The 27,902-nt window shown below is 43.2% G+C and overlaps 1 protein-coding gene across 1 annotated transcript; it reads right to left on the reverse strand.

Annotated features, from left to right (window-relative positions):
- Positions 1-35: 35 nt before the first annotated feature.
- Positions 36-27,897, reverse strand: cds1 (CDP-diacylglycerol synthase (phosphatidate cytidylyltransferase) 1). The gene is made up of 13 exons (XM_030723565.1): positions 27,581-27,897; positions 16,009-16,166; positions 11,993-12,089; positions 11,741-11,838; positions 10,254-10,393; positions 8,901-8,959; positions 8,055-8,137; positions 7,692-7,779; positions 6,401-6,469; positions 6,075-6,227; positions 5,662-5,781; positions 3,464-3,567; positions 36-2,303 (listed from the first exon to the last, which is right to left on the reverse strand). Exons 1-13 carry the CDS (start codon positions 27,641-27,643, stop codon positions 2,168-2,170), a joined length of 1,368 nt encoding a protein of 455 aa, XP_030579425.1. The 5' UTR covers positions 27,644-27,897; the 3' UTR covers positions 36-2,167.
- Positions 27,898-27,902: the final 5 nt, after the last annotated feature.

The following is a 27,902-nucleotide window of genomic DNA, read 5'->3' on the forward strand; positions in this document are numbered from 1 at the left end:
CCCACCCACCCACACACCCCACCCCAACACCACCATCACCACCATCACCATCATCACAGTGCAACTAAAATCACTGGTTGAAGGAAACAGTTTCACATTTTGGGAAACGAGCTCATCTGGTTTCTTTCCAAGAGTTTGAGGTAAAGATTAAATTATGAATTTGTGCATTCAGAGCCTGAGCAAGAACTCAGACTCGGTTTAACGCCTCTCAGTAAAGAGGTTTCCAGTACAGAGATCAGGGCGGCTCTGCAGGCCGCAGCAGGTTTCCACCAACTCAGAGTTGGTCTCCATGTGATTCATTAACAGGGAGACAGACAGGAAATAGGAGAGAGAAAAAAGAGCCGATCCACACGTCAGCCGAGGACGGAAACGACTTCCCCCTCATGCATGAATGTGTTTGTGGATCCAGGATTTCAGGATGGGGATTATTATTATTATTCTGTGACATTTTCTTGAACATCAGGATGTCTCCTAGTTTTTCTTATTTGCATTTGTGCAGCTGTGATATAATATTTTTCTCGATCTCACCATGATTTAATCGTGGGTCCAGATCTGGACTGACTCCAAAAGCCAAACCCCACCTCTGCTTACATCTGAATGTAAATCCAAAACTGCTAAACAGACAAATAAAAAAGCTCCTCTGCAGAGTTAAACATAGTTCCATAATTTGGTCCTAGAGTGAGAGCAAAGTTACCGCAACAATCAGCCGAGCTGAAAATGAAGGCGCAATGATTTCAGTATAAATATGCTGCCTCTTTCTTATGGAATAGATGGAATGGAAAAATGCACAGACTTATAATAATTAATTAAGCTGTGCATTTATCATTGCCTTCCATGTGTGCTCACCTCCAAAGGGCCCACTCTAAACCAGGAGCAGCCTGAACAAAGGGACTGAATTCAGGACAGAAGTCTGTCTGAAACGGCTCCTGTTGTGGCCACGTGTGACAGTTGTTTTTGTGTTTATGTTTGCTGCCACTTACACTGATCTTTGTATATTTGTATTTTTTGTAGTGTATTTCTCTGTACGGGTACAGACAGGACATTGTTACTGATCTTTTTAACAGCTCAAAGAAAGAAAACCAGTGACTACATTTCCCACAAATCACTGCTCAACCTAATCCTTTAAATTATTAAGTTGTTTTTTTTCTGTTTTGTTTTTTTACAATCTCTAGCAAAGGTTCACCCAGAACACCTCTACACTGCTACCTGTTAAAAATCTAAATGTCTTCATGCTAAAAGCTACAAATGAGTTACATCTTTCTTTCTTTTTTATAGCATTTCTCATAGCTTAAAAGTATTTCTTTTCCTGCAGCAGGTCACATAAAGTAGTAATATATTATATGCATTTATTCAGCTAAATAGTTTCAGTAGACTTATGTACAACACATTAATCTGAGTGTGCAGCTGATGCTCTACTTTCTGTGTTAACATGCCTACAGTCAGGTGACTATTATTGTGCAAGTTATTTTAGATTTAGTCAGAAACCTAAAAGCTAAATGTTGTGGAAGTGGAGGATAAGCATGGCTTCATTTAGCTGTAGCCCTCAACAGGACTAGACTACATGCTACATCTTTTTATTATGCCTATAAAACAGTCTCTACAGTATGCTGCATCACTTCACCCACACCCGGAGAGACAGTCTGTTTGTTGCAGCTCAGGTCCACGTGCACAACACTTTGGGCCCAGTTTCTGCTGGTAAAAGCTTCTTAAATCCATTTTAAAATCTAAAGTCAGTGCAATAACTGCCGTCCACGGCGAATCTGCACGTCGACCGTCCGCTGAGAAAGCTGTGTGTGCTTTACAGTCATCTTCAGTGTGTATGCTTTTAGGATGACGACTGCCCGTTCACTTGTGAAGCGTGTTGTAGCTGATGCCAGTCCAAGTGGAAAGCGGCGCAGCCACCTATTTTTCTTTTTGTTTTAGTTTGTGTCCTACTAGATGATTCCTTGCAGTCTGGAGAGCCACCTCAGGTTCAAAGTTGGGATTCTGAGCTGGTTGGAAGTTGAATAAAGAGCCGGCAGGATGACGATGGATGCGCCGACAGACGCCTGAAACCACACATACCATACAGCCGTTCTGCATGCGTGCCTGTGTGTACATGCTTACACCAACTTTGACAACCATCTCACACACTCCCCGGTCATCGCCTTGTGGAGGTGGCGCTCTGTCACTCGGCCTGGGCGGCAGCAGCTGGGAGCATCCCCCGGTCTCTCAGGTGGGACTGCAGATTGTGGAAAATAGTGAGCTGCTGTTCAGGCTGAAGCAGCAGCAGCTGCTGCAGCACCTTGCTGGGGTTCGGACCTCTGAAAGAGGAAAAAAAATTAAGTTTGACAATTAAAGCAAAACAAACCCAGAGACCTTCAATCTTTCCTTTCTTTCAGTGATCCAAAAAAAACCCACTAACCACGACGGTAACCACCACATAAAAGGAATTTATCAGCTACAGAAAATTAAACTTTCTTGAAGATTGAAATATATAGACTGTATATAAAAGATGGATGTAGCCACCGGTTTGAGCTGAGCATTTTGTCGTTGTCATTTTGGTATTCTGAAACTAGCTGTGATGAGCGAGGGGTGAGTCTGACTGTGAAACGGAGACACGGCATGCTCGTGTAGCACCGACTTATCAACCGTAAGTTAGGTCTGTCCTTTAGCATACCCTGCTTTATTATCAGCTTTACTCTAAATGGAACCATAATCTTCCTGCTGACTTTTACAAAACTCAACTTTCAAACCTGCTGGCCAGATGAACACAAGCGCCATGATGTCACTCGTGTTTTGGACTCCACTGCCATGTTGGATTTCTTTTTGGTGCCAGAAGAGAGGCCAAAGCAGTTTTTGTAGCAGGCTGTAGAAACACTTTTTAAAGCTGTAAAATCTGACAGGTTACCTCTGAGGGCCTATGAGGAGCTACCTGTTTTTGGAGCCTCAAGTGGCCAGTAGAGGAACTGCAGTTTTTGGTGCTTCCATATTTTTACACCACTGCGAGGGAATGCTAGAGTATCACAGATCAGCTACAACTAAGTGCTGCCATCTGGGTGCTGTTTGGTTGGAGGGCATCGTTTGAAGAATAGGTCCCAACAAACAATATTTTTGCTTGACGTTCTCATTAGCTTCATTTTTCAGACCTTTTCACACAATCTATGATAAAATGTCATATCTTGAAGGCATGTTAGCTTGATGTGAAAAAGTCATTGGTTTCTCAAACCGTCCTTTGACATCTGGAATGATTTAAACCAGTTTGTCAAAACTACTCAGAGCACGAGCATCAAAGTTTATCTTCACACTGTGTCTGAGCCGTTTGTGAATAAAAATTGACAATAAAAATCAATTCAAAATTATTTATAATGTATTGAGGTCATCATTGTACTGGTAGCTCTTTTGAACATTTGGAGGGGATTCAAAGTTCCTTCATGAGAACTGATTAACACTGCCTCCAATCTCCATTTGAACCTGATCTCACCTGATGAAGCTGGCAATATAGACGTGCGTGAAGGTGGCCATCAGGTACTGACAGTCGAAACGGTCCATGATACCGCCATGGCCAGGGATGGTGTTGGCAAAGTCCTTAAGGAGAAGAGAGAGAGCAGGTCATAACAACCGAGCTGTGTATGTAGTTACAGAAATATGTTGTAGCCTGATTATTGACTCATCTCTTTGAAATCTATTGGCTTTCATCAAGTAACAACTACAGAGTGAGGAACGAAGGCTATTTTTCAAAGATTCCTTGCCAAACACTTTAGGTGCCACACAGACGTCCAGGAGCAGCGACACCGCACACATTCTGTGGCTGAGTTGTTTGAGTGCTTAAGCCCAAGTGACAGCACTGGTGGCGCTCAGGGACCGCTGGCGGCAGACCGGTGGCCACAGTTTACCTCGACAGCCTGCAGTAATGAATGTGTGAGCGACTGAGGAAAACAATGCTGAGCTTCCTGCCACTTCCAGCAGAATCTCAGTGAGTAAACACTGAAGCTGAAGCGGTCCGACCAGTTTCTGCAACATTTCAAACGTCTCTCTGAAGCTTCTGTGACAGTGAGGCGGCGCTCCGGTCAGCTAAGTGCCTCTACAGCACTTTAATCTCACCTGATCAACACTGAACATAAAACTGCATCGAGCAGGAAGTGCTAAACCAAAGAAGTACAACTGTATGTGCAGTGCAGTGCAAACGCATCTGCCCCCTTGCTTTCAGATCGTCAAACAAACTGCAATATTAGACAAAGATGACCCGATTAAATACAAACTGCATTTTATTTACATTAAAAAAAGTATCCAGACCTCACCCTGTGTGAAAAAGTAAGTGTCACCTGAACCTGATAACTGGTTGTGCCACCCTTGGTATCAAGAACAGCAATCAAGCTTTTCCAATAACTGGCGATGAGTCTTTCACATCGCTGTGGAGGAATTTCAGCCCACTCTGCTTTTGTTTTAGTTCAGCCACTCTGAAGGGCTTTCCAGCATGAACGGCCTGTTTAAGGTCGTGCCAAAGCATCTCAGTTGAATTAAAGTCCAGACTTTGACTAGGCCACTCCAACACCTTCATTTTTAGCCGTTCACAGGTGGGCTTGGTGGTGTGTTTCAGATTGCTGTCCTGCTGCATGACCCAAGTGTGCCTGTGCTTCAGGACATGCACGGATGGCCGTACATCCTCCAGGATTTTATGGTCGAGAGCAGAATTCATGGTTCCATCAATTACAGCAAAGTTTAACTGTTGGTATGACGCTCTTTTTATGAAATGATCTAACCAGATTCAAACCTTCCAAAAAGTTCAACTTTTGTCTCGTCAGACCACCGAATATTTTCCAAAAAGTCTTGGGGAGATGAACCTCTGTGTTCTTGTTGGTCAGCAGTCGTGTTCTCCTCGGAGCTCTCCCACGGAGGCCATTTTTGCCTGGTCTCTTTTTTTATAGTTGAATCATGAACTCTGACCTGAGGCACGTGGGGCCTGCAGTTCTTCAGATGTTGTTCTGGGTTATTCTGTGACCTCCTGGATGAGACGTCCATGCGCTCTTGGAGAAATTTTGGTAGCCCGGCCACTCCTGGGAAGGTTCCCCACTGTTCCAATTTTTCTCCATTTGTGGATAACGGCTCTGACTGTGGGTCGCTGGAGGAGTCCCAAAGCCTTAGACAGTTTTCTGTAACCCTTTCAGAATAAGATATGAAATACTTTGTTTCTCAGCTGTTTGAGTTTCTTTGGATTGTGGCATGATGTGTTGGTTTTTGAGATGTTTTAGCTTCACTTTGTCAGGCAGCTTCTGTTTAAAGCGTTTTCTCGATTCAGCAGGTCTGTCAGTAATCAGGCCGGCATTTTGTATTTACTCTGGTTATCTTTGTCTCACGTTAACATTTGTTTGATGATCTGAAACATATGAGTGTGATAAATATGCAAAAAGTGTTTGCCCTCTTGTTGATTTTGCTCTTTTTTTTTTCTTTTTTCCATATCACTCTTGTTGAAAAAGAGAGGAAAGGAGATAAAGCTGCACAGGTACCCAGAGAGCACATCATCTCAGAATTTAAAAAAAGGGGATGCATTCCTTCTCTGACCATGCTCCACACCCAGATGAAGTTTCACGACATTTGGCCTGGCAGTTTTTGAGTAATCCTCCTGACAAACATCGATAAACAACAGTCAGCCTATGAAGAAGAAACCGAGATGCTCTTTACTTTGATTTTGAATGCTCGCTTGAAACCACTGGCAAAGAAGCCGCCAAACGGTCCGATGAGGGATGCAAAGGATGAGAGGAAGATGCTGTGGATCGCGAAGGGATACAGGTTGACGGTTTTCTGAAAGGGAGACGAGAAGAGATACAGCAAATATTGAAATGTAATTTCATCAAGGCCATTTTAATCTATGCATTATGCAAAGCTAATCCAGAGTCCACGAATTCAAATGAGCTGGAAATGAGCATAACAGATGTGTGCACAGGAGAGAGAACCCAAATGATGCTAAAGCAAAGTGAGACATTTGCAGTACAGTAATGCATGTGTTTAAACTAACAGCATGCTTTTGCCATTTCTGAAATACTGAAAAGATATTTTTGAATGACCTCTGAGGAAAGAGGAGAACAGGGTCTTACCCATCTTAGTGTGTTTTGTAGCACAGTGGGAAGCGTGTACTCCTGCATCACAAAGATATCAGAACGCTCGCATTCAACTGTGAAGCAGTTCGTCTCACTGTTGAAGCCCACGGGACACACGAAGTACTGAAACTGAGCGAGGAGGCAGGCCAGCTGAGGGACAACCAAGCACAGAGAAAACATCAGCCTCCACCTCTGGAAATTACCACCTGCTACAAATGTGATCAAAACAATGCAAACAGGCTGAAAAAAGGTGATTATGATCCTGACTGCCATTCAACCAATAATGCTTCACATTACTCTGACTAAAAATGAAGTGTACTCACAATGAAGCCAAAGACCACAGTGGAGAAGAAGCCTCCGATGAAACCCTCCCAGGTCTTCTTGGGTGAGAGCTGCGGGGCGTTAGAGACACAGAGGCCGTCTTTCACATCAACATGACGTTTGGTTTTCACTCAGCCTCTCCACAAACTGCTTTAAAATAAATCTACGTTCTTCCTGCTGCCCTCACGTTGCTGAAAATGTTGTAGTGTGTAGAGCAGCCGCTGTCAGCAGATGATGAACAGTTAAACATCCATTATCCATTAAATTTAAAGTTCAATACCTGAACCTTTAACAGTGCAAGTTATTAGCAAGCTTGTGCCTGGAAGGGCTGCTGAACATCAAGGATGGCAAGAAGTGACTGAATACAAGCCCAACACATCCATTTACCTTATGGAATAAGATGGAAAACAGGGCAGGAACTTGATCTGAGTCAGTTGTCAGTTACAGTGGGAAATAAATACCGACTGAATTCATTCATTTGAATCGTTTACTTCCATTGTGGAAGGCAGTGAGAAAGTTGTTAATGATTTCAGAGCAGCTGGGACCGCAGTCACTGAGCACGACGTCACGGTTTGAAATTCTGCAGAGCGCCCCGCTCGAGAAGGCCCTCCATCAGACCCCACCAAAGTTTACCAGCGAACACGTGAACGGCTCAGATGAATCGTTCAGGTGTTAACCGGCAAACTGGGGAAAATGTGATGCGATGTGATTTGATGACACCAAAGCTTAAGTTCTGCAAAGAGTACTGGAGGAAAAGCTGCGGTGATGTTCACGAACCTGCTGGCCAACTACGGGAAAGGCCTGCCAGCTGTGCTCACTAACAACAGTTACTCCACCAAAAGTGTCTCTTAAAGTATTATTTTTCACAACCGGTATATATAGACTGTATATAAATGAGGGACAAAGCCACCATGACATCAACCACTAGAAAAAAAAGTTTCTATTTTGAAGCACTGAGAAGCATTTTAGTCATTTCCATCTTTTTTTTTTTTTTTAACTAAATGTCACGAGAAGATCTGACTGAGATACTGAGAGGCACTGCACGCTCATACGATAGCAATCTGTCACAAAGGAGCCCTGCTCTAAAGTGTAGCCTGTTTAACCTGCTAATCAGACAGTAATTTACAAATGGAGCATCGAGTTAAATCACCTCCTGAGACCATTAAGTCTTCAGAAAAGTGTGATTCAAAGATGAAGGGAGCACCGGGGTGGTTTAGTCCGATTCAGCTGAACTTTCCCCGTTTCCATTTCATTTCCCCAAGAAAATGAAACGTAGAGCCAAGTCTGATTTACCTTAATGAGTGGAGTCCTCCCAAAGAAGAATCCAAACAGGTAGGCCATGATGTCGTTGCAAATCACAATGGAGATGGGGACAATGAACCTGGAAAACAGGAATTTCAGCTATGATGAGACAACAGATCAGAATCAGTATCTGGCTCAGCTTGAAAATGTGTCTGCTGTCTAGTTACTTCTTTTCTCCTCTTAGAAATCTTTATTAAAGCCTTATTGGTGGTTTTTAAATGCAGTGCTGCCTCTTTAAAAAGCCTGCACTAAGAGAACTCCAACAGTGGGAACAGACTTGCGACAAAACATATGAAACAATGATAGTCAGAGACAGAGGGGCGGCTTCCTCTGGGCTTTCTTTGTCCTGCTTACCAGATCATTCCTTCAAACAGGTTCTGAATGACAAGGTGGGACTGAGTTACCACAATCAACAGGGTCACATGGGTCCAAGCAAACTGGAATGGCAAACACAAACACAAACACCACAGTGTCACTGCACTGGAATGTAGCCGTGCCCGCTCAGAGAGTTGGGTCATGTCAGAAATAGTGGAAACAAAGAAAGACGTGCAGACATGCTGGATGGCACTGACAGCCACACCGCAGATGATGGAAATATGAAAAACATCAACAGAAAAAGAAGAGCTGGCAGCAGGTGGACGGTTCTGATTCTTGTGTAGATGCATGCAGCTAAATCATTAAAATACTTCAAAGACCGCAGCACAAACCATTCTGAAAATATCATTATGCAATGAGCAGTTCTAGCCTGATAACAAGGGAAAATAATAAAGCTGTGCACAGGTTGGCTCTTCCACTTTGCAGCTGCCTGTCTGAGAAATATCTGCATTCATGCTATTTAAAATTTGTAACATAAAAATTCAGTCTTTAAAATTTATTTAGTCAGTGAACGGTGGAGCATAAAGGTGGCCACAGATAAAAGAATAAGCAAAGCAGATGCATATAAATGAAATAAAGCTGATGTCACTGCAGAAGTTCTGCACAGCATTAATGTGCATGAGCGCTAATGAAGAATAACAGAAGCTGCAGCATTTAGCAACAAACACGGCCCAAAAAGCCTTCCGTGATGGTAACAGCAGAACGTAAAAGGAGTTTCTAAAATCCTCTCAGAGGGACAGAAGAAGCAGGAAGCAGTGTGAGGGCACGCATATGAGCAGGTTAGCTGTGCAGCTGAGGAACTGATGTTACTTGGCTGATACACACCATATAAAACTGCAGGCGGTAATGTTTCTTCACTAAACTCAGCACAAACATGCAGAAACCTGTGAAAGAGCAGACAACATGCTGTCAGTTTTTACTCCAGGATGAACAAAAAGTGTACGGTATATTCAAAAATATCAAGACACATGTAACAAATGATGTTCTGTACACTGTATCAGGGAGGTGTGCGCAACATGCCTGTGATTGGACGGTTCTCAATTTTCTTCCACGTAAACATGTCTGAGCTGTTTAACCTTCAATAATTCTGATTTTCACACTGATTGTAACTGAGACTGAGGAAGGACGTCAGCTGAGAGCTCACACGCGAGAGTTCTGCCATATCTGTAATATGAAAGGTAAAAATTCCCATGCAAATTACCTATATCATTTCACCAATCAGAGGTTAATTAATTAATTAATGCCCCCTGGTAATACTAATCTGATGCAAATAGGGCTTTTGCATGAGATTGAGATTACCCCTCTGTGTCCATGTTTCAAAGAAAGTCTGTTTTACTCAAACTTCCTGATAAAACTCAGATGCTCTGACCATGCTGGAGACAGCTTGCTGTAATGCATTTCAGCCGTCTCATTGATATTTTCCTCATGTCGCGCAGCAACATGACTTCTCCTGAATTTACGCCCAGCTTTCATTTGAAATTTCCAGCACAGGAGACAAAAAAAAGACAGATGCCAGTTCACGGAGGGGCAGAAGCATCGAAAACCTTTTGTTTGGTGAAAAATGGTCCAATTTTTAGCAACTTTTTACTTTACAAATTACAAACATGACACATCTGCACGGGATTAAGGTCAACCTCCACCACTGATGCAAAGTTCCCCAGGTAACGGGAGCCCAGTACAAATAGGGCTAAAAATTGTAATGTACTTTGCTACATTTTTATCAATTTATTACAGCTATTTTACTCTCTGATCACTAGCACTATCCAGAGTTATACACGTGCCTTTTCCTGTCAGCTGCTGTCTCTCTTCACACGTGATGTATGTGAACAGTGTGATGGGTCTGCTGATAAAAGCCACGCCTCAATATTTGTGTTTTTATGGCACATCCGGCAGCAATAATCGGTCCTATCAGTAAATGTAAGCACCAAAGCAGACACACGAGCTGATGTCACTGTAAACGAGTTAAGTTGGTTTATACCAAAAAACTCCCCGAGGGCGTCATTTCTGTTTTAATGACATTTTAATAAAAGTAATGTTATTTGTAACTCAATGGTGCTGCATAAAAGGTGAAATCTAATCCATCCCTATAGGGAAAACGTGAGTGAGAAACAGAGGGGTCAAAGTGCACGGGTGTTTTTCCAGATACAGCAGCTGCATTGTCTTGAAGGCGAGACTCACCTGCGAGGTACAAAGCGAAGGAGATGAAGCGGTGATATCGAGCCAGGAACTGCAGAGGTTCCTCCCTCTGCACCAGAGCTCCAAAGTAATCTGCAACAGTTTCTCCATAGAAGAAGTAGTTGACGCACACCAGAAAGTACCTGAGGCAAAAAAAACCAAAGGAAAATAGTTTTTCTTTACATTTTAGTTTTGACATTTTTTTCCTCAGTGTGTTTCGGGGACTGTTGCTTGTGTAGGTCACAGGGTTTGTGTGTTTACCTCTGTGTCTTGCCCACTGTACATTGACCTGCACTGTTTGGTTGTGTGTGTGTGTGTGTGTGTGTGTGTTGTTATGAGGGATAGCTTTGATGAAAGGGGCAAGTTTCAATTAGCTTTCATTTACTTCCAGCATGGCAATGATCTTTGCTCCTGACTGCAATGTCACGTCCTGTGGGAGTATGTGCTGCGTATGCAAAGTAACAAAAAAAAAACAAACACTGCAACAAAAATAGGAGCAAAGTCGTCACCACGGGGGAAGGAAGGAGTTGCACAGACAGAGAAAATACCTGCAGGAGAAGCTGGCTTGAGTCAGCGTTTTCCTCACAGCACAGCAGCGTTTAATGAAGTGTAGCTGCCACAAAAACTGCTGGCTTAAAATGGGACTCATTAAATGTCCTTATATACTCGTACACCACATAGACAGCTCAGTGTGAACACAGACGGAGCATTCAGATGGCCTGAGGCCATCAGTATTTTTTTCCTTTAATAATGCTGAGCGTGCTAACAGCGCTCAGGCTCACATTCTTTTAATGTAGAACAATAACAGTTTTGGAAGGAACTTTGTCCTAATAAAACTGCATAAAAGTGGTGAAATTATGACCTGAATCTGGAGCCACCTGACCAAAAAAATCAGATGTGGGGAAAAAGTAATGTTAATGACTTATTATTTAAAATATCCATGACCAGAGGAATTGGTTCAGACACTGCTGTTAGTCTTTGTCTTATTCCCCAAACAAATCCATCCGTGCACATGTGCTGTCCCATTCATGTCAATAAAACAAGCATGCCTGTCCATTACTCCCCTCCTGTGTTATCTTCAGGTCAATAAAAGCTATTATTAGTCTGATAACAGGCCTGTATATAAAAGATGCCTGCATTTTCTCTAATGGCCTGCAGGGGGCGACTCCTCAAGTAGCAAAGAGAAGTCTTGTTATACAGAAGTGTAAGAGAAAAAGACCTTTGAGCTCCTTTGACGTACGCCCTCAGTACACACTTTCATGAACACACAAAACACACACAAAAATACTGACATTAGTTTTTAAAATATATTAAGTTAGCAGACTGACAAAAAAAGTAAGCTAACAGAACATGAAATCTGCTGCTGCACCGCTGCCTTGACCAGTCTGTGTGATGGTGGGTCTCTGATGTTTTAACAGGTTAGTTCAGATCCAAATGAACCTTCTCAAATAACTAAAGGAGGTGCAGTTGTGAAACCCATTTTTCCTTACCAGCTTAGTGTCCTGAACCATGGCAGGTCATAGGAATGGTAAACTCTGTAGCCAATGGTGATAATTTCTTGGAAACACTTGATCTGGACAGTCATGACCTAGATCAGATGATGGGAGCAGAGCAGAAATATGGGAACAAAGTTCAGCCATGAGCAGCAGATTCAAACTATGACTTTTCTTCTGTGTAGTCATACAGAAAACAATGCTGTGCTTTTTTCAGCCACCCCCAATGGAAGCAATCACAACACTTACCACTAGCATAAGAGCCACAGGTCCCATATAGATGATGAGGAAAAAGCCAGAAATCATGGCTAAAGACAGAACTCCTCGTATCCAGTAGTTCTTCCATCTGCAGAGATTAGAAATTATAACTAAATTACTAATATACATTTTCTTCAAGTCACAAAACAAAGTTATGTTTTGAGTTTTCATTCAAAAAGCAGCCAAAGCAGTATGAATCTGTTTATATGAAAGGGAAAATAAGAAAAAGCTTGCTTCATGGTGGTGACTAAAAACCTTTAGGACCATCTAAACTGAATTTAATAAGTGTTTTTTTTAAGTAAACATGTATATTTTAAGACCTTTTAGGGTCTAAAGCCACCGAGCTTTTACGCAGCTAGTGACCTCAAAGAAAGGCAGGTCATAAAAAAAAGAAACAGCCTGAAGTCAGAAACCGGAGGAGAGAGCAGAGACGTGCCGGGACAGTGAATTGTAGTCATTTATTTAGCTTTGTGGCTTTGCCTGCTTGTATCTCAGTGCATCCAGCGACTTCATAATAAAATAATCAACATAATATATATTTTTTTAACATTCATTTTCACTACAAAGCTCTTTCACAGCCCTTTCCTTTACAGCGACGGGCTTTCGCTCCTCCTGAAAAGCTCAAAGTTACTCGCTGTTCATCAGCTCATCGGGTGAGCCTGTGGAAGCAGGTTAACACTTCCTGCATCGACCTTCGTCTCCGTATCACTCAGGGTCGCGCTCCCTGTCTGCTTCAGCCTTCGGCCCCCGCTCACAGCTACCTTGATGATTTCCCAAGATATGAAATTTCACTGCTGCCTGGGGCTCTCTTCATCCCATGTGCCTCACGCTGGTGTGCAGCCAGACAGCCAGACAGGGGACCAGCCGCTGCCCTTGTGAGACAAGCCTTATGGTCAAAAACAGACCCCCCCCCCCTTTTTTTTTTACTTTAATTACATTTAAAGGTCAAAGAAATCCCCTGTAAAAGGACCATTTAAATTCAGTAAATGCATTAAGTTTACTGAACTCTGCTATATTTGAGCAGCATTTCTGTTGTGAGTGAGTTTGCCCAAACAGGGCACAGAGATGTTTAGCACATGTTGTTTGCTGTTAGTAGCTTAGGCTAAGGCTGATTGGTAACTAGTCTTCCAGGCCTAACAACACAATCTTATCAGCACTACCTGTGCTGCAAGCCCAGCATGGCTACAACTATAGAAAGCAGCGGTGTCCTCTGCAGCGCCTTGTTTTTGTAGCAAGCACAGGTAGCTGCACAGGAGCCACGCAGGGCAGAGAGTCTGCTGCCTGCTGTATGAATGACGCTGGAAAACTGCTGCATCATGAAAAAAGCTGCTGCTGTTTCCACTCTGCACTGTGTGCTCACACTCACACCGAACCCACCTCCCTTCCCTCTCTTTTCACCTTCAAGTCCATCCATCTCTGCTGTGTCATTCTGCTCAGCCCATTCATCTGCTCTTCACGCTCTCCACTGCCCATCCCTCCATCTGTGTCTCTTTATCTCCCCACTATCTCGTCTCCCTTCCCCTCCTTTCTCTTTCTCTCCCTGCAGAGATTAGTGCTTCCCTCCTCGTGAGCCTTTAAGCTCTGTGACCCGGCCTTCACTGGTCACATCCTTCACTTCTCATCTGTATATAAAGACCATTTCAGACATGGTGTATGTAGCTTTGTGGGCTTCATTAATCTTTTAAAGTGATGGTTTTTGTCATTCAGACATTCAGTCACTTTTAGGATGATGTTCCTCACAACTTCATTCAGACATACCTAATATAGTGGCAGGGAGCGCTACAGTAAACACAGTATTTAACCTCTATTAACCTGTAACCACCACACTTTTTAATGTTCACTTCATCACCAAGGCTGGCATCACTCTGCAGACTCCTTAAACCTCATCATTTCTGAGTCACTTTGAGTCTGCCTGGGCAGCACGTGTAGCGCGTCGTCTCTGTGGGCTGCAGGGTTACGACGAACCCACAGCTTGTTCACCCTCCAGTCAATTTTTAAATAACTGCATTTATATTTCTTATCTGCACTTTTATTTGGACCAAAAAAACCCAAACAGCTCTCCAGAGAGTAACTCTGACTCCACCGTCTTGGACTGCAGCAGCTCCCGTTCTGCCCGGTCACCCTGATGAGCTTGGTGTTCTCCACCTGCTGCAGGTTCTTCTGCTCACAGCGGATTTCAAGAGCTACCATCAGCAGCCACAGTCCAACACTGTTAGCGTGCATCGAGTAGCAGGACAACATGACCAAGTTACACTGAAGACCGCCACAACAGCAATATGGACAACGACGGGAAAACATCAGACGAGCTGGCTAGCGGCTACTGAACTTTCAAAATAAGAGTGAGAAGGCTTTTTCACTAGAAAATCAAATGTATTTTTCTTAAAGACAAAAAATTCTTAATTTAATAATAAAATAAAGACAGTTATAACCTTTTGTGAGCCTGTGTTCAGTTCAGAGTTGTGCTGCGTTGAAAGTGATTCACAAACACTGTAAATTTGACAGAAAAGTGACCAAATGACTGTCCTTTCACATTAAGCTGCCCTCTTCAGATTTTTGTTTCAGGTGCTGAGAACAGGTTCAAAGATCCTCGTGTAACCACAGCGCTGAACTCCTGGTTCGAGGGATTTCTGTACAAGAACTGAACGCCAGTGGCTCCTTTACTGATTGCAGGGGTAAAGTCCAGCCTTCAGTGCACTTCAACAGGCTTCAGTGTCTCAACATATTAGCCCATAAATGAAGAGCAAACTCCCAGAACCAAAAGAAATCTAAAAATTTAAAGGGTGCAAAGTGAGAGAGATTTTATTATTAGTCAAATTTAAATTGAACCTGCATGGGGACATGACTTTACTGAACATTGTGACTCACTGTGTACAGTATGTTTTTTGAATAGCTGCAAGTTTGCTTTCACTGCATTAATAAACACATGTTCAAACAGCCCCCCCCCCGGTAAGAATCTATTTCTGCTCCAATTCACCAGAAAGGTGATCAATCACTTTGCTCGGGTCCTTGCATAACACACAAAGGAAAAACTGCTTATCAGAGCACTATTATGGCTGAAGAACAACACGTCAGGTTTCATCAGCAGGTCATGTGACCCACACTTCAGAAACCCTTTAGCAGCAGAACATCTGTTAACATCCACATCTGTCTTTTCATACATAAGCAAAGCCTGTAGGGCGGGTTTTACTAGTAATGATAATAACAACATCTTTGTCATATTAACTGGTGTTGTACATTCATAAATATGAATGGCTACTTAACTCACTAGTACCTCTGCTGCCAGCTCACAGGAGCAGGAACATTTGAAGTAGAATTATTCTGCTTTTCCTTTTTCTCAGACATGAACTGTTCCAACGGTGGATGCTAATATTAAACAAGGCAAAGCATATGTAAAAGTGAAAAGCTCTTCTTTTTTTTTAATTCTTGGCTCTGTATGATGTCACAGAGAGTGCACGTCTCTGGTGGCTGTGAAGCTTCGCTCCTACACGCCGTTTAACGACTGTTTAAAAGCTTCAGGTGTCAGAAGAAAGTGGGCTCAGAGGAAAGATGAAGGGAGGTTAAACGACTTCAGAGGAAGAGCTGAGGCGCTGCAACAAAGATTATTTTGAACTGTCCGACTATAATGATATAAATCAGTATAATAAAGTTCTCTTTAATTGTGTTTATTAATGATAAACACCCCCTCTTCCTTTGACCTTCTCGAATGCTTCATGTGTAACCATTTCTGTAACTTTGTACATCTGCAGCACTCCAGACATCGCCCCAGAGAGCATCTGAAAACGTGCAGATCTAACTCCTTCTGACAGATCATAAACAGGCTCCTACAGTTAAACAACAGACCACTGTTCACTCATTTTTAATGAATTGCTTCCATTTTGGACAAAGCTTGTTGAGCTAAAATGGAGTCTCACGAGAAAGTATAGGACCAGGATGTGTAATTTACAAGCTGTAATTGATCATTTTCTGGCATCCGTCTCTGTGAGTCTCTGTGTTTGAGGGGCGTGTACCTGGGCGGCAGCCCCTGCAGAGCTTTGTTGAGGCATTCTGGAGTGTTGTCTGTGTCTGCTGTGGAGAGAGGAAAATCTGGAGTGTCTGCTTTGGAGTCACCGTCACATTCTCCCTCTGCGTCACCGGCCAGGCCCAGCCTGTCATCACCGTCAGCCTCCTGCCGAGAACACAGAGAGATATTCAAATGCTGACTTATGTCCTCACCTGACACGCAGGCAAAAGAGCAGTATACTTATGGTGATAAGAGAAAAGGAAACTAGGTCCAAACTAAGAACATCAACACAGGGCTGAACAGACGGCACTTTAATTAGGTCAGTTTAGCCGCTCACCGGGGAGGAGAAAAACAGTGCAGACCTGGTGTTTGTGTCCTCTGACCCTGGACTCAGGTAGGTCAGTTTATGAGAGACCGAGAATATCTCACTACCAGTTTTATTATGTCCAAACTTTCACCATCTGCCTCCAACCAATCCGCTGCCATCTTTCCCCCCTCCGTTAAACGAGGAAGGTGCTACTAATACACTTCTCTGGATACAAGGATCAGCTGTTAAACTAACCATGGCAACCGTTTCCAGCATCATTTATCTTACTCGTGACACTTCACACCATGTCACTCAATGTGAGGGTCAAATTATGGTAGTTAAGCACTTACACATTACAGCATTTACGCTAATAGATGGCATCAGCTTTTTTTCCCCAGCACTTTTCCTTCCTGATGACTATGTGATTGGTGCATTATTCACACATTCTCTTTTTTTTTCCTGCAATTTAATGGGAATAATCACGAGAACTCATGAATGTTTCTGTCAAATTCTACGTTTCTCTGAAGTATTTTGTTGCCTTAATGTGAACATCATAATTCTAAACCGGCCACAATTCCACCAAAATGAGTGAAATGTCCATAAAAGGTTTTTTTCCAACCTCAGGAGGAAGCTGGAGGCTCACTGGCTGGGGATGAGTGAGCTGAAAGTCTACACCTGGTGCTGCAAGGTTAACAGGCGGCTGCCCTGAAGCAAACATCCTTACAGCTGATAATGAATCTTTAATCTGGATTTAAACCCAGCGAGCAGCATCCGCAGTCACATGCCCTCTGCCTCGATTCTGTACGGGAAAACCTAACAGACCTCTGGGATCCTGGGAACCTCTGTTTTGGAAAATGCATTATAGTTTATTTAAACTTGAAACATCTTTGAGAGGTAGCCCTCATTTACAAGAACAACATAGAAAGTATTTCCAGATCCAGCCGGATCAACGTGGAAATGTCCTCAGACACTGAGTGACATCCTAGAAGGTGTTCAGCTTTGTCCTGTAACAAAGAGGTGAGCTGAGATGTCTTCTCCCTAAAAGAGTCTATTTTTAAAGCCAGCTCACACATCCATCTGGGGATTAGGTTCTCCTTTGCACTTGAGCAGCTCAGTGATGTTCTTGCCCATTTTTTTTTTTTTTTTGCCTTTCATGGTTGCTTTTACTCAGACGCTGCTAAATATGGTTCGTGAGAGCATCGGGGTTAAATCAGAGAGGTATTCGTTTAGAAATGAGGTCCCTGATTGTGGCCAGATGTAATTAAGTGAGAAAGCGCTGAAAGTGGGCGCAGGCTCAGGGTTCACCCTAAGTTGGTGTTCAGGGCAGAACAGGTGTAATTGTAGATTTCCACTCAGGTTTTAATGAGGAGACTGAAACACTGCCCATCTCGCAGCGTAGCGTACAGATCTTGACTAAAAAGGGAAGGAAAAGCATCTCTGTTAAAACTGTCTCTGGAAGAACGCCTCGGCAGTCAAGTGACAATAAGATGGACTGAAAGGCTCCAAGATTCATTTTTTAACCTAGAAATTAACACAAACTGCATGCTGCTGAACTGCAGCTGAGACACGTCAGCTACTTTGTCTAATTTAGCAGTTTCCTGTCACATAATAATAACAACAATCATCACAAAGCAGCAAAAGTAGTTCAAGTATTTGAGAATATCTAATAGATAAACAGCTAACGCTAACACGTGCCATAACGTTTATGGCAACTTCAGATGTAGCTGAAAGGGGAGCATTACTGGCCCCTCAAACGTGAGGAGGGGAGCTGTGTGTCTGCCTGTGTGCAGGGGTTGTGTGAAGTTGTGTATCAACGGGGGGAGGCAAAGACTGCTGGTATCAATACTGCTGCAAAATAAGTGTCTAATCCAGTCACTGTTACAGATGATTAGTATCAGAGCATTGATTTTCTTGACAACCCTAACAGAGAGGGTTTTTCCTGAATATCAAAAAATGGTGCCGCTCACCAAAGAGGTTTTTGCCCTCCCCCAGTAGAAAATAAAAACGGGGTTTCATTTACTCAGGCACAAAATATACTTTAATTTCTCTAATGGCCAGAAATAACAGGAAAATTCATACAAAAACTCTGACCTGCATTATTTTATCCAGTTTGCTTCTGCCTTGTGCATGGCTTTATGAGTCCATGCCAACAAGCTGGCCAATTTGTAAGCCATTGTGTAATGAAACAATAGTTTCTCAATTAAAAAACAATCAGCCCAATATGCTTTGCTGGAGGACCAATGATTAGCCAATCACTGCTGAGATTAATGCTGTCGTGAAGCTATTTTATCAAACTGTGTGCGATGACGGGAGTATTTTAAGTGCTCACTGCTCATTTGGCATCCCCACAGCATGGCTACTGAACCACAAATAGAGGAACACACTGAGCTTTTACTGCACTCTCAAAGCCACAGCACAACTTTAAATAACAGTCGGGCACATACACGAGTCTCTGGTGTACGGGAAAATTAAAATTGCCTCCCCCGTGGAAATCTGTTGGAGTCAAAGCAATGTCAGACTGAAGATGGAAACAGGAGCAATTCTGTCAGATATCAGGCAATGTGCTAGTTTTTAAATGTAGAAATAAGTTTGTGATTATGATTGTTCAAAACATCTTTTCAATACTGAGCAGAGAATAAACTCAATTCACAATTTACAATAATCCTTTTATCTACCTCACAGCAGTTAAAGGGAACCTCTCTTTATTTTCTTCACTGTAGTTTAAAATAATGAGATCAGCGTATGAATACAGTACCATTCAAAATTCATATGAATGGGTGAGAACTGTGAGCAATCCCTGTGAGCCCAAAACTCAGGATTCAGGCTGCTCTAAATGCTCGGTTTCAGACAGTTTTTCCTACTCTTGGCTCTCTAAGGTTACAGGTATGGACATCTCACGCACACAGCTCAGGAAATGAGCACAGAAGCCCCTCCCACCTGCTGTTCAAACCTTCTGTTTATGAGAGGCAGCCAATCAGAAGAAAGCGCACTTATATGACATTAAAAGAGGAAAACAGTAACAGTAACAGCCCGATATATGATATATAAGGATGATTATGAACTGCAAAGCTACTCCAATACAGTCTAAAGGGAACTTGGAGCAACAACAGGCGTAAACGGGCAGGCAGCCAGTTTCTCAACTTAGAGGCGAGTGATTGAAACGGCGGTGCAAGGGGAGGGAAAAATACTGCCGACTGACATGAGCGAGTATTAAATACATCAGAGGGTCACCTCTGAATGTTGTTGAGCAAATCGAAAGTGAGCAAATGTCACCCGCAAAGCAAAGCAAAGCACGGCGAGCAAATCGCTTTGTACGAGCACGAGGCTTAAGAATAAAAATATGGAGCTTGAAATGTTGCACCAACACTGAAAAGGCTGCCCATATAGCCGTGTAAATAAACAGCAGGAAACACGATCATCTACCACCGATGATGTTCCCTGCTGCAAACTTCATGAAGAAAATATGTTTCATCATTATTATTTACCCATATATGGCCAGTGACTGTAGGCCGATGGCATTGTCTCACCCTGCTGTAGCTGAGTCAGTCTGTCAGCAGCTGAGAAACTGTTTCCATGGAGCAGCAGCTCTCTGCAGTGCTCACAGCTACACGCAGAGCTGCAATATTCAGGCCTAATCTGGATGAATGTATTCAAGCTCCTTAATTTAACTGTCAAACGCAGCTAATCCTTTGTTTATACAGCAAAGTATACCAACTGCTGTGTAATCACTGCACAGTCAAACCCTTCAAACAATCCTGCAGATATGTGTGATATCAGTCCAGGCTGTGCTGAGGTTTCAGACTAATCCTGAGCAGCTATTATCAAGAGAGGTAAAGATGTGGAAGCTGATAACAGGAAAAGAGCCACACCAGGTGGTGTGTGCAGAATTTCACTTGTTCAGTATGTCCATGTTTTTCTGTGGCTGTCTGTGGCTGTCTGTGGCTGTCCTTGCAGCTCAGCTCACCTCCACTGTCATCTTTGTCTTCCTCCTGGATATAAATACCTCTACTGCAACACTGCTGGGGGGGTGGGGGTCGAACGAGAGGGACGAGTGACGAGCAGCTCACGCCACATTTCAGACTTTCACCTCAAAGCTGCTTGAATAGACTGTTGTTGCTGTTGTTGCTGTTTTTAGAGCAGCCACTAAAGTGACAGATGTGGAAATAATGACGTCTGAAGCTGGTGACGTGTTTTAATGGAAAAAAACAAACAACAACAACATAAAGCATCGTGAAACCTTCAAAACATGAACGAGCATTTTCATCAAACTACCCAGTGACCCCGTCATGACCTGTGGAAGGGGGCACTGCCATCCTGGAGAAGACCACTCTTAGGATGGTTAATGGACTAGTACTTGTGTAGCTCTTTTCTACTCTGAGCACTCAAAGCTCCTTTTACTACAAGCCACATTCTAAGTACAGTAAGTAAGTATGGATGCATTAGACTTATGTTGCCCAAAAACACTTTAAAATGTAGACTGAAGGATCCTGAAATTCAACCACCAACCATCTGATCAGAGATGACTAATCAGAAGGTTTTATAAGATAAATTAAATGCTCAATACCTAAAAAGATGGATGGACATATTTACAATTTGTAGAATTCTGCACATACATGCAGAGCGAGCAAATCTTAAAAAGTATGATGCGCCCGAGCCACAGAGCACCAAAGAAGAACAATATCTATCCAAATATGACTAAGGAATAGTTTTGGGTGGGGGACGGTTTTGTCCTTTGCGGGGGTGGGTGGGGGCTGGGGGGGTTGCTAGTACTTATGTTCCATTTTACAACATTTATCACTTTTAACTTCTAATATGCAAGACCTCCTCGGAGTGAGCTGGCTAGCCACTGTGTCCTGCAGATAAAAAGCAGCTTCCTGGTCTGGGTCTGTGTGTTGCGTTTGACTGAGGCTACGAGGAACCATCGGAGGACGCCAGGATATGATTGACAGTAAAAAGATACAAACACATTTCACCGAGCGGTACTGCAGCTACGTGGGTTCGCACAGTTCAGCACATCCCTCTATCTGTGCTGCAAAGAGTTAGGCTAATCACCACAAATATTGATCTGGAGTAGCACTTTCGCCCGGCAGCAGCTCTCTGCTGTCAGCAGCTCTGCAGCACGACGCACAAAGAGCCATCTGCAAGTGAAGTACTCATTAGAGAAATCAATACTGCTGGATGGATGAAAAGAGAAAAGGGTGCCTGTTACACTCAGGTCTACAGTGTCAATCAGGACTTTCACCTTTTTATTTCAGTTTTTCTTAAGGTGTCTCATATTGCAACACAAGATCTTGTAACACTAGAAAACCCCAACAATCCCCTGTGAGCAAGCACGTGGAGACAGCGGGGAGGAAGAACGCCCTGTAAACAGGAAGAGATCTGCAGCAGAACCAGGCTCAGGGAGGGGCAGCCATCTGCACATCAGCCTTCTCTCTATTTACGGCTCGACTATGAAAGAAAAACTGCAGCTGTCCTTAAATCCAAATCCAGTCTCAATAGTTTGGTGGGACACGTGCAGCTAGTTGAACTAGACGTTTAACTGTTGCTGACCTTGTTAGTCAACACCACAAATACTAGTCAGTTAAATATGTTATTCTTATTTTATTAATGTACAATGATAGTTACTAGTTTGGAAATGTCACAAAGTCACTGAACATTAATCAGGGATTCAGTTCTGATTGATGGCTGTGCCCCCCCCCCATAAAGGGAAGTTGTAAACAAGTGAGGGGGGAACGTAAACAGATGGCAGCCGTGCCAACCAGCACAGTCCTGCAGTACTGTGTGTGTGTGTGTGTGTGTGTGTGTGTGTGTGTGTGTGTGTGTGTGTGTGTGAGAGAGAGAGAGCAGTTGCACATTGGTTGTGTCAGAATAAACTGGAATATATCACTGCCTGCACTGCTAAGGTTAGCCACACTCCACAAACTAATCTGACATTGTGTGTGTGTGTATTCAAATAAACATTTTTTTTAAAGGTGTTTATGTTTAAGTACAAAGGAGATTCATTTTTTTTTACGCTGTGGTATCATATTGGGTATTGGGAATCACTTATTGGTACCAACACCTAAATTTCTGGTGTCGTGACGTCTCTGCTCTAAGGTGGGAGCGTTCCTTAACATCGCAGCACGCCAACAATCAGCACACAGTCATTTTTAAATGTCAGGTTCAGACTCGACACAATATCAGTGTTCTTGTGGCCCAAATCGCACAGACCGGGGCAGCACATCAGGAACAGAAAATGAGCGTCTGACAGTCAATAATTGTATCTCATATACTCTGTCATAACAGATAAAAATCGGTGCTCCATCTGGGTGCCTCATGCTTTGCCACCAGAAAAAGAAAAAAAAAATTATTTTTTGTGAGCTGTAAACACGGCAACGCAAAGGAGGAACGATGTTACTGTGTAATTAAGTGGAACTGTGAAATAAAATAACCAAAGACAGCCAATATACACCGGCCACTGTCTGTTTACATCCATTTTTCAGACTGTGTCAATTTGTGCCTTGTTCCTGGTAACATCACGTTATGAAAGGCAGAAATCACGCGGTACACCAGACTGGACGTGCCGTCTGTCATAAACAGGAAAGACTCTAAACACCAAACCAGTGCTACACTAAAGTCTGAGACCAAACTTCCAAGCATGAAGAATCTGCTGCATTCATTCAAATAGATTTCCACACACATTATCATGCCACAGAGTTATTACTATACTATTCTGTTTTTGTTGTTTACTTCAGTAAGTTAGAGGTTGAAAACACCAAATAAACAAGGTCATCTGAATGCGCCCTGCTGTCCAAAAGCATTTCTAACGAGCGCAGAGCAGAATGAAGCTGTAATTAGCAGAGCGTTAAACGGTCCGGCGTCACGGCTGCAGCTGGAGGGTTCGGGGACGTCCGGCCAGCAGACAGCCCACCAAGGTCACCTGTCATGTGGAGTCCTGAGCAGCTGCTAACTGTCCTGTACGGTAAACGGAAGCAAACAGGGAGAGCCACAGTGTGAACAGCACACAGGAGCTAACAACAGCCGGGCACGTATGTGCTGCTTACTAACCAATGAAAATAAATATTTGCTTCGGAGAAAACAAAGGGAGGGTGTGAATACATAAATATGCTCTATATGTGGGGGGGGCGGTGTGTGGGTGTGTGTGTGGCTTCATTTTCTCAAAAGCTTTTTTGCTGACTACATAAAGCACAACTCCTGTGAACATGTTTTGTTTGGGTGTTTCTGCAGGGTGTGACACAGGAAAGTAATCCTTTAACCTCCAAAAAACACACACACACACACACACACACACGGCTGACTCACCCAGTTTTAAAGCCGGGTAGCTCTGCACGGCTGCTTCTTATTAGGAACGCTTCACAGTAGGTTGACAAATCAAAGCTTTTACTTGCTGCAATTTGACTGATCAGGGATCTGTTTCTCACTGTCAGCAGATCTTTAAGACACGCCGAAGAAAAGGAGAACTGCTGGCTGTGAACCATCAAATGTCACTATCCATATTCCTTCACTCTCAGAGCCCATAAACAGTCATTTAAAAAAAATGAAGCACACTTAATTGGATTTTATTAGTACATTTGTAAACTTGCACTTCTTAATCAAATATCAGCTGCACTTATGTCGTGACTGAGAGGATATCTGCATGCCCGACACAACACTGCAGAGACTAGAAATGATCCCAGCCTACATCTCATCGTCCATTAACATGCTGAGCTGTGTTGAGATTAATATGGGCACACCAAGTTTGCAAAGGTCAAGAGGACACAAACAACCACAAAGTGTTTAACTGAGATTGAGAATCAAATTGTGGCGGTGGAGCGTACATGAATAAGATGTTTTATTTATCCACTATTTTGGGTTTATTATGTAACTGAGTGAATGAGTTTTCCACCTGCTGTGGGTACGAGTTAGATGGTCCAGGCAGAACCTTTATTTGAGATGCTGCTGAATGATATCTGGGACCGCAGTGGCAACACAGACGCTAAGTCAGAGCCAGAGTAGCTGCTTAACAACAAATGACATTTCAAAATCAAAGCATGGGGACGGTCAGCTGGTGAGCTGCAGATGACATCACTCTCGCAGCTGAAAATAAAAAAAATAAAATGCTAAAAGTAGTCACCATCCAGCTGAGAGACCAAACAAAGTAAAGTTTGTGTGTGTGGACAGTAGGAGTGCGTGGCTAAAGCCAGGTAAGACTGAATGGACAGATGTCTCATTAGAGTAAAAATGTGACACAATACGAAACAGTGACAATATTTTTACCTACATGCCTGACAGACACATCTGCAAGCAGTGTTTGGGAGTAAATAGCAATGTGTGACAGAAATGAAATCAAAGAAAAAACACAGTTTTACTCAATTAGTGAGAAACATGTGATTAAATAAACACGTTTATATGTCAAACAGAGCAAGCTCTGTCACGTGGCAGGTCACCTACTAATTGAGAGGTTGGCATGCCAAAGTATTCCCGGGCAAGACACTGAACCCCAAGTTGCTCTCCGATGCAAGTGTTGGAGTGTGAATGTTAAACAATAAAAGCACTTAGATTAGTTGAACGTGGAAGTGTTGAGTGCTCAGGTAGAGTAGAAAAGCGCTATATAAGAACTTGTCCATTTACCATCCTTTGCAACTTTTCGCTGTACAGAAATTCTTTACTTTGGCACATTTCAGGATAATGTGGGTGAGCAAAGCTGCTGTGACACATGCAACACCACCAAGGAAAGGATGTCTCCAACAGGATCCATTCATTTGGCACTCAAATTTGGACCATTGTCTTTGACTGATCTGGTTTGAATTTGCACCGCCTACCAAGTGACAGTAAAATCAATCAGATCAGCAAGCACCGGTCTAACCACCACGAGGCCAGGAGCAACTTTCAATGCTGGAAACTCAACATTTCCCTCTCAAATCAGGAAAGGGCTTTAACATCACTGCACAGATTAAAGGTCGACTGTCACCCATCGACAGCATGTACGGGACGAAAACACCGCACAGAAATGTGTTTCAAAGTATTCCCAAAGGTTACATTATTTTGATTATTGCATTTTTAAACACTGTCCATGAGAAAAAATATTTCCAGCCAAGTTTAACTGTGCATCAGTATTAATGTATCTCTACCAGTAACCACTGCAGTACACACTGCCTTTCTGCAGAGTAAATCATGTTGTAGTGGGTGTTGTGTGACACTTTGAATCTGTCTACTCATGCTTCTCGTAGGTCTCTTGTTTCGACTTCCTCGGGACAGCTGAATGCAGCCACTCACCGAGCATGCGAGGCGAGGCGAGGCACGACAACTGAACACACATGGCTGAGCAACAGTAACCAGGAACAAATGCATATAGATGCATATAGCATATGATAAACTCCTAAAAGGACTTTTTTGTTCCAAAGGGAGCTCACCCCCAAACTAATGGAAATACTGCAGGTGGGCCTCATGATAAGAAAACTGCAATTACATTTGAACTAACCATCAAATGTATATGATTAAATATTTATATTCTAGAAAGCAATCAAAAGTCATAAAACAAAAGCAATGCGTTCTTGTTTATTTAGCCGACTTATATTTGTCCCGACATGTATTTTCTAACCAATCATTAGCAGTCAAATAGGCAACATTAATAGTGACTCCCAGCACAAAGACATTTAAAACTAGAGCAGCAAAAGCAGCTCAAAATGACTCTGAGCCGTGTTTGCGTGAGCCACAGAAGATTTTCAGATTTCAAATTAGGATAATAGATTCTGGGAACAGCAGCTGTGAGCAACAAACTGCACTTCAAGACAGGCTGAAACAAGCATGACCAAGCTGCTGAAGGGCTCAGACGCTGCCGGTGTGACCAGATACACTGTGACAAGTCAAAAGTCAAATACAACAGAAGGAAAACCAGCTGACAAAAAGAAGGAACCCATGCTTATTAACCTAAAATAAAGACCATGTTTGGTATTAAGCAGTAGTGCAGAGCAGCATTTAAACAGCAGCAGAGCACACAGCTGCAGATGAGCACGTTAGAGAATAAAACAACAGCACAGTGCATAAACTTCACAGCCCCGGATCAATAAAGTTTATCTCAGTCATTCAATCAATAAGTGTGACAAAGGGCTCAAAATGAAAAGAAAAATAGCATAAACAGAATTTTCTCTTAATCTATTAAACATAAACTGTGTGTGTGTGTGTGTGTGGGGGGGGGGGGGGGGGGGGGTACGCATGGATGTGCCATCCTCGAGGAGCTGGACTACCTGTGCAAACTGAATGGACTGCAGATGCTGTCTCATGCTACCAGCAGTAATAACGCCACTGACAAACAGCCAGTCCGGATGAATGAGGCCAGAGGAACGGTCTGTGGCCACCACCTGCAACACATTCCCTTTTTTGGTGGTGGTGGTTGGGAAGGGGGGGTTGTGTTGTTGTTGCCTCTCCAGTGCACCTGTTGTCACTTTGACTTGCACGAATCCAGATGAAATGGATTCACAATTGAGCAACCTTCCTAACTGCCTTTGTGTTATACTGCGATGATCAAGTGTTGCCTTAATTTTTTGAGAAGTGTCGATTTCAAAGCCTAAATTCATAAATTCTCATTCATTCATTCATTCAGCAGGAAGGGATTTTAGACAGAGGCAAACGTGTACTGTAAGTGCATTTAACTTCATGGAGCTACAAACCAAACGCACTGAAAGCGTTAAATATTTATTGAAATATTTATTTTACTAACTGACTGGATCGTTAAGTATAATTCATATATGGGAATCTCTGTCAGTGGAGCTTTCGCTCGTGTATGGTTGGAATATAATAGCAATAAATAAGAAGAAAAGAGTGAAATCGCTTGAAATTAAAGGTTGTAGAATCATTTCTGGGCAGCAGCAAACTAAACTCCAGCTAAAGGCCCTCCGATCTTTCCATGTTTACTGTAATCTAATTATTCCACTCCAACTTTCAGCGCCGGACCCTCAGCCTGCGGGAGCCTGACACTGAAGAGTCTGTGTCACGATGACAGTGTGAAATTGTTCCAGCATCCCACTGGCAGCCACTGGTGAGGACCTGAAGCTCACACCAAAAAAAACAGACGGTGGTTTCTAAGCACGGAGAGGTTTCCGTGGCCGTGTTGTGGTTGTTGCGGGATTACCGGACAGCAGCCAAGCGGCTAACTAACTAGCTTACGCAGCTCCGCGGCTAACCCGACAGCCGAGCTGGCCCGGTTCAGCCTCTGACAACCTGCCCGACCCGTTTCCAGGGCGAGGTCTCGCGTGGATAATGCTGTCTGTCCACTCTCTCGGGTGTACTTTACCTTGTCGCTGATATTGTCGGCGCTGTCAGGGTCTCCTCCGCCTCGCTTCCTCAGCTCCGTCATATTTCGCTCGTTTTTCCGCCGGGACGTGAATGTGTCACATAAGCCGACTCCGGGGGAGGGGAGGAGGGAGGGAGCGTGGACGGAATCCGCGCTTCTTGTTTGTATGTCGAATAAAGTCCCGATTTGTTTTTTAGCCCGTCTGACTTCTCGGTGCCGATCGAGAAGAAGGTCAGCGTTCCTGAAAGTCACTCAGTGTTCCCGCACAGCTCCGCAGACACCACTGCGTGTGTTTGTTTATGACCGCAGTCCCTGCTCTCCT

Source organism: Archocentrus centrarchus, unplaced genomic scaffold, assembly GCF_007364275.1.
Source record: "Archocentrus centrarchus isolate MPI-CPG fArcCen1 unplaced genomic scaffold, fArcCen1 scaffold_26_ctg1, whole genome shotgun sequence".
In the NCBI taxonomy this organism is placed as follows: Eukaryota; Metazoa; Chordata; class Actinopteri; order Cichliformes; family Cichlidae; genus Archocentrus; species Archocentrus centrarchus.